Source organism: Panthera pardus, unplaced genomic scaffold (genome assembly GCF_024362965.1).
Source record: "Panthera pardus isolate Hobbes unplaced genomic scaffold, ASM2436296v1 HiC_scaffold_16, whole genome shotgun sequence".
Taxonomy (NCBI): Eukaryota; Metazoa; Chordata; class Mammalia; order Carnivora; family Felidae; genus Panthera; species Panthera pardus.
The window spans coordinates 77,544,808-77,557,866 of record NW_026526721.1 but is presented as its reverse complement, the minus strand read 5'-3'; the positions used below and the strand labels follow the sequence as shown (position 1 = coordinate 77,557,866).

Here is a 13,059-nt window from a genome sequence, read left to right as displayed (position 1 = left end):
CTCTTCCCTCCTCCCACTCGCACTCTCTATCTCTCTCAAAAATAAATAAAACATTAAAAAAAGTTTTAATGCCCCTTTCTACAAATTAGGCTATAAACCTTTTGAAATGAAAAACATGCTAGAAATGTTTGCAAATTGATAACTTATTTAGGGGCCTAGAGCCTCTCCTGGTAATTTAAAATACGTAGAAGAGTCCTGATTATTTCCTAGAAGTAAATAAATATCGGGCCTGGATGGAGTACTAGGTCTTGCTATTCAAAATGTGATGCTAACACCAGAAGCAGCAGCATCACATGGGGGGTTTTGAGAAAGAGTCTCAGGCCTTGCCACAGCCCTACTGAACTAGAGGACCTGTTAACAAGATTTCTAGGTGACCCACAGATGCATTAACAGTTGAGAAGCACTGCACTAGAGATCATTATTTCACCTCTCGTTTTATAAATGGGGAAAACAAGGCCCTGCGTGATGGAGTCACCTGGCCATAGCCAGAGGAAATTGACTATTTTCAATTTAAGAACTTTGTCTATTCCAGTCACCTGTATTCCAGTAGCAGGAGTAAAGCCAAACACTCTAATTCCAATTAACAAATCTCTAATTCATTAGTAAAATGATCTTCCCTTCAAGTTTCACATTTTGTAGAACAAGCTGTTTGATTTGGCTGGGGCTCAGGCCAGCATGTTTGTGAATTTCACAATTCACAGATGTTAGACACTCTCAGGCTAAGTAAGGGAAGAGAATGTCAAGTTTTAAATAGCTTCTCCCTTCTATCCTGGCTGAAGCAACAAATGAAATATTTTTATGAAACACATTTTGAACTGGAATTTCTTTTAAGGAAATGTCAAATTTCTCTGGAAAGGATTTTAGATTGTCACAAAATTCGGCAACTACTGCTGTCACAGTTCACAGGTGACCTGTGATTAGGGAGTGAGTGGAAGACATGAACTTGCCCTGTTAGTGACACTCAGGCACACAAACTGGTCTTTTTTTCCTGCTGGAGTCTATTTTAATTTAGCTTCTGAATCATATTTTATTCAGTTTCCAAATCCACAAAACCAGGACAGGCTTACGGCCTGTATTCAGAAAGGAAATAAATTATTCTGTATGTAGAATTTTCTGATATTATATTGATTTTTGGATATATGAACAATTTAATGATTTCACTCTAAAGTAGTTTGAGCCAAAGTGAAACAAACCAGCAAAAACAGGAAAACGTAGTAAGAAAGTACAACAGACAGATAGAGGTTGAAGTAAACCTAGAATGTTTTCAATAACAGGCAATTTGAAATGATTTTGTAAGCTTCAAAAGAGTCTGAAGTAATATACTATTATCACTTTAAGAAAATCATGTGCGTGTGTTTGAGGTAGGATCTTAAAAAAACCCAACTCAGTAATGATTATTTTCTTTTATTCATGGCAGGCAAAACTTCTAAGGGATGTGAATGGATATCTCTTTCTCTTAGTTGAGATGAAGAGTGAGTTCTAGGTTAAATATAATCAAGGAATTTCCCTGTCTTTGCTATTTGAGATTGTGACCACAACAGGCGGTTGGCTGAAAGGGAGAATGAAGGGGGGGGGGGAGGGGAGAGGCGGGCGGGGAGGTGGAGATGAAAACACACACACACACACACACACACACACACACACACACACACACCCTTCCTAAGCAGCTCTGGGGGGGGAAAAAAAAAAGCACCAGGAGCAGTTATAGAAGTCCTCAGTTCATATCAGTATGCAGATACAAGGAAACATTAATTAACTTAAGCAGGGTGGACACTCATCAGCTTAGTTCTGTTTCAAAAGTCCAGGCTGCTGAAATTAAACTCTGATGCCATTCATGCCAGCATCCAATCACCAGAGAGACCAGAAGTTCGGCGATGCCTCCAAGTTGCCCACAAGTGTGGCCACTATACCTCCAGGACTCTAAAGCCGTGGTAGAGGGGGAAGAACAACTTTAGAGAGGATGCCCAGCTGGTAAGAATCAAGTGTTTCTGAGGTTTTAGTCACTTGACAAATCTCATTGGCTAAAATCAAGAAACGCTCCGCCTCTTTGCAAATGTGTGTGAAGGGGGGAAGTGTCTAAACTTCTATGTCTGATAGCATTTGACCCTATTGCTTTTAGGCTCCTGGCTTTATATCTATATATACACAGGTATATGTGTATATGTTATATAATTGTTCTCCACTTGTTGACTGTCAAAGAGAGTTGGAGGAAATGAATTGTGAAACTTCACGGTGTGCCACCCTACAGTACTGTCCCGACCCATACATCCAGCGGTGAGTTGAAACGTGACGTAACTTCTATCAAAACTTAATTGGAGTGCCTTGTGTATTATGAGTGTTTCTGCTGTGGACAAAGGGCAACCCCTCCTTGTTTATGAGCACAGTGATATTATTTTGGACTTTCTGTGAACTGAAAGTGGTCTGTGGGCATCTTTTCTGATTTTAGTTCATGTCTGGATCTACGAAGTGACAAGGGTGGAAGACAATTTTCCCATGGTTTCTTGAAAAATTGTCACACCCCTTTAAGATGTTTAAACTCTGTTCTTTGCCTTGCTCAGCACTCACCCACCCAAGAAGAAGAAATGTCATTGGACAGGGACATAATATTCTGTGGTCTATCTTCGAGTCAAAATAAACACAGAATACTTTTGATTTATACATTAAAAATAGATGAAGTAGCCATTGTTATGCTGCCAGATTGTGGCTTGTCATTCTGACTCTAACAAATATTTTCTTCTTGATTTGTTTCATAACAAACATCATCTTTTGACAAATCTGACTTTTAAAATTTATGATGATACTGAATTTTATTTATGTTTGTAGGAAGAAACATTTGCCTAGTACTAAGAGGGAATATTAGCGAGCATGCACGATGTGTGTGTATGTGTTTCAAATTAGAGTTTGCTATTTTTAAACTGGTAAATGAAATCTGAACAGTGTTTTTCCAGTCATAAAGTTATGGGAGATATTTAAGTCGTATGTAGCAGTGTGATGTTGTTAATTTAACAGCATGAGATTTGATGTTGGAATTTCATACTTTATTTTATAAGACTAATGAGAGAGGTCCTCTGAGTGTTGAAAATGGTGAGGTTCCAAAGGGGTTAACTTGTCATTCACCACCGGTGCTTATTGGAACCTTGTACTAGGAGTGGAGTGGGCTCTCTGGGAAGGGCTCAGTTACTGTCAAATTGCCTAGGCAATTATGGAAGATGTGTGATCTTTTTCATTAATATGACTTGTCACCATGTAGGACACTAATGTGGACTATGTAGACTTTGCTCCTCTTCCTGTGAGGTTTCTGGTGGGCTGTCTGAGAAAGCAGAAGCAGAAAGGTAAAGCAGAAAGGTAAATGGCGGAGAAAGAAAAGAGAGGAAGAAAAAGGAAAGAGAGAGAGAGAGACAGAGAGGAAGCAAGTTTGTGGTTTTCCAGGTTGAAATAGGAAATGTAAGTGGTGATTGGATTCCTGCCTTACTGTCTGCCATAAACGACAATGTTAACAAAAATGGACGGCTCTGGAGCTGATGTTCTTGGATATTTTGAAAATTAGATTTAGTTGGAGTTTGGGATTGGGTCAATAAAGAGCAAAATACCCAACATTTTCTGGTTCTCAAAATTTGTTTCCAGACACAAAAGTTTCTATCCTACTGAAATTCTTTTGAAATGTATTCTAAGAGCATAGCTCTGGTGAAACATTTGCTGTATAATGCTTCCCTTGTGGACATCTTTTTTAAATAGGTACTTGGATCTACCTCAGCTCTAGAAGAAACTTTCTTCTATTGACTAGAAACCCACACGTCAATCCTGTATACCTCTGCCTTAGAGGCATTTCTAGTGATTGACAAGAGAAGCCTTTAAATATAAATAAATGAGAAAATTGTGTCTCAAACTGTCCCTGCAACCTGTTAATTCATGGAGCAAAAATCATCTGTTTTGGACATGTTGTAAAATTCAAAATACCCATAATACTTTAAAATAGTTTTGCATTTTGCCAAATGCCCTGAGCTTTAATCATGGTGAGTGTTGTTTCTGGGGAAAGGACAAAAGCACATTGGGAGCTGTGAGATAGTGGCGTGGGGTAGCGGGGGGGGGGGGGGGGGGGGGAGGGGGGCGGGGTCAGGAAACATTTATTCACCTGATAAATGGTGTTAGGCAAGATGGTGTCCTCTCTCTCTATTTGTAATTAAAACTTAAGTGGCAAATAAAGAGCAGAAAAAAGTTCGTTGCTGATAATCTATCTACTCTGTGCAAGTCACCGGAAATACCAAAATGGGTAAGATATGGCTGTGATGTTCATTTATTTAACTCAGCGATACTTATATATTTAATAACAGATACATTTCCCTCAAATATTTTAAATGTTTTGCCACAAACTTTAAGAGCTGAATTATTATTATTTTCCTATCTATCCTGGTTAGTGAGTAAATGAATAAGTGGATTATCACTATAAGAAACCTGCGATACTGTATATTGCCAAAGTAAGAATAAACAATATTCACTTTAACGCCTAGTGAGTGAATGGGTTTGAGTTGCTTTTTCTTAGCAGACAACCCTTGTAGTTCTCAGTTTACAAAATCTATTTTAAGAAAGACCAAATTTAATCATTCCATAATCATCATCATCTACATAGTTAAATCTGTCTTTTTCCTGACCTTGTCTTTTGAAAGAAGTCATGAAAGGGAATTTTCAAAAGAGGAAAGAACAAGATATCTTGTTATTTTTAACTCCAAGCTACTTTAATGCATGATTTCCTTCTATCACAGAATAGGATAAATGAGGGATGCTATTACCATTTATTACTGAATGTTAATGCCATTCCCAAAAAGCCAATTTCAAAGTACTATGATAATCATTCTCTCAGTTAAAATTGCGATTTCACTGTTTTTTTTTCCTTTGCACCTAAAAATATTGACACTATACGTTTATTTCTGCCCCAATATTGATCCTAATTTACTTTAGTCTTTGCAAAAACTTCTGATAACCACAGAGGCATGAAAACTATACAGCTTAGATTTCCCCTGTGATGACATTGACCATTACAAAGAAGAGGAAAAGGTGGGAAAAATCACAAGCCTTGTCATTTTATTGCTAACTTGGTTTTCACAAAATATCAAAGCATAGATGAAATTATGCTAGATAAATAAATAAGAGCCAGTGGGTAAGTTACCATTTTCTTAAAAATGAAAACTGAACAATAAGTTCTGTTTACATTTTAATAGGTTAAAAACTCAAGATGAATCTAAAATTTAGCATTTTAGAAGCTAAATCTCTGTTAGTGTGTTGTTGGGTAAAATAATCGAGGCCGTCTTTCATCCTGTGTTTTTTTTTTTAGAATTGCCATCTAGTTTTTAAAATAGATTTTTTAATGGAGTAATTCTAAAAGAAAGATTAATTTTTTCAAAATATAATTTTTTGAAAATAAAGCAGTTAAAGTGATAATAAAAATGAACCAAGATTCAATCTTGAACATAATATGATAGCCGAGGGCTAAAAATAAGAGAAAATGAAACATTAAAATTTGAACCACTTGCAAGATGATTTTGTGTTCTTTTTGCCAGTCCCCTCTATTCAAAAAAGCTCAAACTGCTAGCATGGAGTATGGATGAGTAAGAAGTATTTCCTGTGTAAATTACATATTGATTGAAAGTGTTATGCTGTGCTAGCTGAAAGGTCAACTTTATTCACTCTGTTTTCTAAATATATCCCGAAAGGAAGTGTGGTGACAGAGAACTTATAGTGGAAGATCATTTCATTTATCAGATGAAATCACAGAAAGGCAGGTGTACTTCTGTGTTGGGTGCCCTCCACTTGCCTCTCCACATGTGTCCTCCATTCTTCTTCTTGTTCTGTTCTTCTGGAAGCTTACTTCTAAAGACTACACTGACAGTTCCTTTATCCTCTGGTTTCCTCTTGGGTTAAAAGAGCATAGGAATGAAGTTAGGATATATGTTTCCCAGGCCACTTCCCTGTTGGATTTTTTTACTAAAGGCTGCAGGTCCTGTCAGATGCCCTTGCCACAGGTCCAAATGTCTTGAGTTCAAGTAACTGGTCCCTACTCTCCCTTTCTTTCAAGCTTAGAGGTGGTAGCCAGTCTCAGCCATGATTAACTCCAAAAAGCCCTATCCTATTCCTTGTACCTTGATACATAGTCTTTTCATTAAGTTCTCTACAATCACTCTTTTTTCAAGTGCTCTTACTCCTATCAGGATCATGGCAAGTATGAAGATGAAATATATGCCCACAGTGATCTTTATGCACATACAAAGACTTCCAAAATTGATATAACATATAATAATACAATTTCATATGTGAGATAAAGGATGTATCTATCCATTACAAACCAGTTTTTAGTAAGGTTGCTCTATTCATTTTAGCCATCTCCATAATCACTGTTTGTCTGTAACAAGCCAGCATGCAACGGTCTGCGTGTATTGTCTCTATCAGTGCTTGAATTGAAGCAAGGCAGAAGGCAGGAAGAATTGGTTCCTAAAGAAATATGAAGGTGCCAATCGTCAAGCAGGGACTAATGTATCCATCAGTTGTAACCAACAAGAAACTGCTTCAAAGCCTTACAATATTCACCAGAATAAGTTCTCAAAGAACTTTATGATCATTTGTGGTTAGCCCGAAGTATGACGGGTTACAATTCTGTATGCTACTCCTTTGCTGTAAGTGCATTTATTTGGGAGAGAGGCAGGGAAGTGTGTTAGTTGAGTGCACATAGAACTTGTTAAAAGATCTGAATCACAGTCTTAACTCCATCACTAACTGACTGTATGACATTCATGAAATCATTTAAGCTATTTAAGTAAAAGTTTCCTCATAAAGTAATCAGAGATTACAACCTCTGATCTACTGTTCACGGCTGGGACTTGGAGGATTATATATGAACCCAACAGAACTCTGAAATGCATTCCCTTAGTGTAATGCTCAGTTGTGCTTCTATGTGTGTAGCACATCAGCTAGACTGGGGATTCCTTTCCAGCAACAATTGTGTCCTCATGTGGGCATACCTGAAGTTCCATTTTGCTTTATATCATCTTTGAATTAAGGACAACAATTATGGGTCTTAGCATGATCTTGGCTTGTCTCTCTCAGTACTTAATATTTCAGAATTGAGAAATCTGAATCCCAGAGGGGTAAAGTGATTTTCCCCAAATCACAGAACAAAATAGAAGCAGAACCAGACCTAGAATTTAAGTCTCATTATCCAGTTCAATGTTATTTCTACCACAGAGCATATTAATCATTTTATTAGAACTGTATAGAACTTTACAGTTAACAAAGTATTCCCGGTACCTTACATATCTCATCCACCTGGGAGGTGGGCAGGTGTGAAAGGCAGAATAACGGCCCCCAAAGATGGCCAGGTGCTAATCTCCAGAACCAGTAAATATGATATATTACACAGCAAAGGGGAGTTAAGGTTTTAAGCTGACCTTAAATTAGGCCAATCTTGGATTGCCCATGTGGGTTCAATGTAATCATGAGAGTCCTTAAAAATGGAAATTGGAGGGAGAAAAAGAGTCAGAATTGTGATGTGAAAAACATCTTAACAGATTTTGAAGATGGAAGGGGATCATAAGCCAAGGAAGGCTGGCACTTCTAGACGCTGGAAAAGGCGAGGTAACAGATTTTCCTCTACAGCCTCCAGAAGGAATGCAGCCCTGCCAGTACCTTGACTTCAATCCAACGGGAGCCATGTCAGGTTTCTGACCTACCCAACTGTAAGATCACGCATTTGTATCGGCTTAAACCACAAGTTCGCGGTAACTTGTTACAGCAGCAATAGGAAACTAATTCACCACGTAAAGGATTTTTATCCTCAAATTGTAGATGTAGAAACTCAAACTATTTTTTTTTTTTTGGTTTTGATTTGTTTAAAGAATTCCAGAAACTATTTTATTTTATTTACTTATTTTTATTTTTTGGTGCTGAGTGGAGGCAGTAGAAGATGAGAGTGAGATATAGTCCTAGACCTCAGGGAATCCAATGTAGAATTACATATATAGAGCTAATACAACGGAGTTCATGGGAGAGTAGGAAGACACCTGCTTGCTGAGGACTACAAATGCAAAGCACCCACCCTGGAGGCAGCAAATTGGAAGGGGAATCTCTGTTAGTAGCCTCTGTTCAAGTTCCTCAACATGCTTTCCATGGAGGTATATTATATTCAACTCTTAGATGGTAACTGATGCCCAAAATTGTAACATCCAAGTTGGCTTTCAGGAAAACATAGTGATGTACATTTTCATTTCTGATGTTTTCCGGAATTCAGAGAAATGTTCTATCAACAGCCTGAGGCTATGATTTGATAAGTCTAGGTGGAGCCTTTGGATGACATTGTAAACAAAACAAACCTTTCTGATTCATGTAGTTCTCAGTCCACTATTGAAAAAACAGCTCTAGACCTTCTGATGCTATAAGGTTCCCAGTTAATTTTAGGTTTACAATTACATTGGTACATCTCTCTGGGAAATTGAGGGTGAGGGGAAGGAATGCAAAACTAGCATTTTCTATCAAGCACTGCAGATGATTCATTTGTTTGCACAACCGATTTTGAGACCATATAGCGAGACAAACTTGTACCCAGTGTCCCAATAGGAAGCTTGAAAAAAGGTACCCAATGATATGAACAACAGACACATGCCTTCCTAAAGAGAGACTTCATGTTCTCACTTTACTTAAGAGCCAAATGGATTGTGAGATTAAAGTAGCAATTTTCAATCTGTTTTAAGTCAAGAGAGCCAAGTTTCTGATTAGCTGTTTTGCAGCTCAAATTTGTCCTGACAGAGTTCCTATCTCCTTTAAATAACTCGCCAAGGAACAGTCCTCAAGCAACAAGTGATGGATGGATAAAGCACTATAATTATGATCAAAGTCCAAAGACTTTAGTCTATGTAATTATGCACTTCCAAACTCCTGAAAATCACTTTGTTCCATTTAAAATAGATGAGAAATGGACATGAAGTGATGTGTACTTATTGGTTAGTCAAGGTTTTGGAAATGACAGTTATTAACTTGTTGGTTTTACCTTAAGCCATAATATTTGGGAGATAATTTAAATGGAGAGAATTAATTGTCACTCTGTTCTTATTGTTTGCCTCCTATTCTTTACTTACATCTGAGTCTTAATTATGAATTAGACTCTTTAAAGTTCAGAATGAATTTGTTAAGTAGAGAGAAACAATGTCAGGCTCAAAATCCCCTTGCCACTTTCAAATTTCCAGTACATTTTTCTTTTTTTCAAATGAGCAAGCTTAATTTGTCCAGTTGAACAGAAAACACCCTTTCTCACTTTCCATGAACTTGGTTAGCTCTCTCATAATTGAGGGGAAAACCAGCATCATGACCATGTTAAAACTGATAAAGCATTTTGACTCAAAAAGCAAAAAACTGGATGTTGGTGTGATAATTTCATCAACCACATGGTTACCCAGGGTAGATTTTTAACATAAGCCTTTTTACAAATGGTAGTGTAGCTTGAAATAAATAATCGGATACCTACAAATCCATGGTAGAGGCAACACTGTAATAGACTTTGCCCTCTAAAGTTAAATATGTTATACCTAAAAATTGTTGACTGCATTTGACCTTTTTGCTTCATCATATCCTAACATTTCATCAAGAGAGTCAACTTTTAGGGCTTCCTTAAAAATCCCAAGCTTTTATATATTTTTTCTGAAATTCATCATTAGCTTTTCTTCTTTCCTGTTTTTTCTGATTCTGACAAACTTCTATTTTATGCTTGCATTTAATAGTGTCCTTTACTTCTTAACTACATAAATAAAATAAATATAGTATATTTATTGAAGCTTTCATTGAGAAAGATATCTTCCATTTTCTCCATAATATTACAACCTCCTCCAAATAGAAAGTGCTAATAAAATGTGTTTCCATTTTATCTTTCTTTTTCCCACCTTTGTTATCTTGGGGGATGAGTGAAAACTTTCTGTTGGACAGGATTTTCAAACTAAATTATGAGCAATCTAAAGGCTTCTAGTCCAAATGAAATTTTTCAGCATCTTAATTGATACTATCAAATGTGATAAATCTTTCCACCTGTGTCAGTGATTCCTGTAGAGGCTGATGTGGATCTGAGATTTCTTTGCTAAAACTTGGCATATTAATGGATGATACACTCAAGTTAATGCTGGTGAATTCAGTTCATCTACAGAATCTCGTGTAGAATCAAGTCTTCTCACTGAGCAAAGGCCTTCGGTGTTGTCCTCCCCATGAATGCACTAGCAACTTTCTTTCTGGAATTCGAGGTACCCCTCATCTTCCTACATACAATTTATATACAATTTTATCTTTAATTCTTGAATCCTTCGAAGAAGTAATGTGGAAAGTTTTTTTTTCCTTTTTCCTTTTCTCCTCCCCTTCCTTTCTTCTTTTTTTCTTTCACAGAAGCTCTGTATTTCTTTGCTTCTTAGGAAGACAGAATATATATGAAAAAGCTAAAAATATCACAAAGCACATTTTTTTAAACCAGTCTAAGCTTTTCTCTGCAAAAGTGAAACTGGGGCATTTTGTAAGCAAAAAATAAGAAATTGTGACAGTAACATATCCAAAATAAAAACACATAAAACTTACAACATATATAATTTTTGGTTTTATAAGAAAAAAAATTAGTATCTAGTTTATCTAAGTTGCTAAGCACATTTTAAAGGAGTTTTGTAGGTTAACTAATATTTAATAAATTGATAACAATGCTGGTTGGGTGACAAGAAATAGAGGGAAATGATAATGCTTTAAATAGTTCAACATTGTCAACTATAAAACTATTCAATAATGTTCAGTAAATATTTAATCCTTATTTTGTATATATGATAAGGAATTGAAAAACTGGGACGTTTTTAGTACTGTTTTTACTGCAGCAACACTGGTTCTAGAACCGTCTGAATTAAGTGTGCAGTAAAGGAAGATCATTAACGCTCAGGAGGAAACATAAACATAAATGTTAGAACACTTTGGTTATTCTCAGAGGAAGTATACTCAGATAAAGGTACTTGTGAGTTCGTATTAATGATATAAAAAATTATTTACTAGACAAATAACATGTTCCCAACAATGACAGAAGCCAACAGGGAAAAATTTTTTAAAACAGTTGTTTTATATGGCATCTTCTAGGGCCAAAATTTTTTATACATAGAAGTTATAATAAAATAATTTCAATGTTTGGGGTGACTGGGTGGCTCAGTCAGTTGAGCATCCAACTCTTGACTTCAGTTCAGATCATGAGCTCACAATTAGTGGGATAGAGCCCCTTACTGGGCTCTGTGCTGACAGCGTGGAGCCTGCTTGCGATTCTCTCTCTCCCTCTCTCTCTCTGCTGTTCCCCTACTCACATGCGTATGCTCTCTCTCTCAAAATAAATAAACATTTAAAAATGATAATTTCAATGTTTTAATTATAACAATAAATAATAACTTCTAATTTGTCATGTATTTTTGCATTTAACATAAGTAACTGCATAGGGATCGCAATATCAATGCAACTTAATATATTTATTTCCATTAATGAGCCTTTAGTTTGTTATAATTTTTATTAAATTTTTATTAAATTTTATAATTTTTATTAAAAATTTACAATATTATATACCAGCTTTTTTTTTTTTTTTTGACTCATTTCTTTGGGATCATCCCATGGAACATATATCTAAGGAAAGCAAACTAATGCATGTTCAGTCCATACAAAGTACCATATAATACCTGCATTATCTCCTATAATACATTTTTTGAGGCAAGTGACATCCCAATTTGCAGATGGAAGAAAAAAATACTCAGAGTGGTAACTAATGCAACCAGGTGACTTAACTAGTAAGTAGAAGGACCGCTTTGTATTTTCCTCCTCATCTGAGTCAGAATTGGAAACCAGGACCATCTCATCTGAAGACTTGGCTGCTTTCCCCACAATATGTTTCCACCTAAGAAGTGAGAGGGTTCACAAATAAAAAGGAATATATTTTTTCAAGTTTCTGCAAAACATTACTATTAAAAAGGACATGCCAATGTATTTTGTCAGAGTTCCAGCTTTGGCTATTACTATATTTAATTTTTGCTAATTCAACGGATGTAAAATGATGTGGCTTTAATGAACACTTTTCTATTAACTGGGGCAACTAAAGAAACCACAGTTACTAATTTTTAAAGATGTCAACTTTTGACACTGTGTTTCTAGAAAAGGAGGATGAGGCATAAACAGCTAAGTATCTCATATTTATTGAGTTCTTACTATGCACCAGAAACTATTATAAGCATTTTACATATTTAATTTTACACATTTAATCTTCAAACCACCTTAAGGAGATTTACTAGGATTATCAATTGCTAACCAAGAGACAGTAGTATAATGTTTAAGACGCTGGATTTGGGGGCCAGTGTGCCTTGGTTCATATTCTCTCTCTGCCAATTGTTAAATCTCCTAACTTAATCTCTATGTCTATTTCCTCATGGATAGTAGTATCTGCCTGACTGGGTTGCTTTGAGAATTAAATGAGTTAATAGTATAAATCGCTTAAGAGAGCATCTGGCACGTAGAAATCTCTAGATAGGTGGTAGCTCTTAATATTCAGATTCCATAGATCAAGACATTGAGGCACAGAGTAACTTGTTCCAGGTAACATCTAGACACTCATGGAGATGAGTAGGATCCTGATTTATAGAAAATTATTGTTTATAGTTGGTGCCTTAGTTAACTCTCAGTAAATTTTATGTGGGGATGGTTTTTGTCATAAGTTTTGTCTTTTTGGTATGCTTAGAGACCATAAAACAAATCATTTACATTCTAGAAAAACAGTCTACAGAGGGGAAATGTTACCAAGTACATTTTGTACCATTAATACAATCTTGGAGAGCCAAATTTGAGCTCTACAAATGCATAATATGTGAATGAATGAATGAGTGAATTCGTGAATGAATCTTTTGCATATCACAAATAATTTCTGTCGTATTTCTCTCTGATATACCATAGAACTTTATATTTATCTTAAGGTATTTATATGTACTTAAATGACTAAGCTCTTCATTGTTTCTGATTATATACTGTGTCTTACATGGA

General features: G+C 36.0%; 1 protein-coding gene across 7 annotated transcripts in view; it reads left to right on the top strand.

The window, feature by feature from the left end:
• The first annotated feature begins 1,750 nt into the window (after positions 1–1,750).
• TP63 (tumor protein p63) overlaps positions 1,751–13,059 on the top strand; it is a 231,123-nt gene continuing 219,814 nt past the window's right edge. For 4 of the 7 annotated variants that reach the window (XM_019463495.2, XM_019463494.2, XM_019463501.2 and 1 more), the window contains exon 1: positions 2,107–2,274. In XM_019463495.2, the coding sequence (XP_019319040.1) occupies positions 2,162–2,274 (113 nt within the window). In that variant the 5' untranslated portion in view covers positions 2,107–2,161. Of the gene's footprint in view, positions 1,972–2,101; positions 2,275–13,059 lie in introns of those variants that run through there. The other 3 variants (XM_019463496.2, XM_019463503.2, XM_019463502.2) reach the window with 3 other exon arrangements.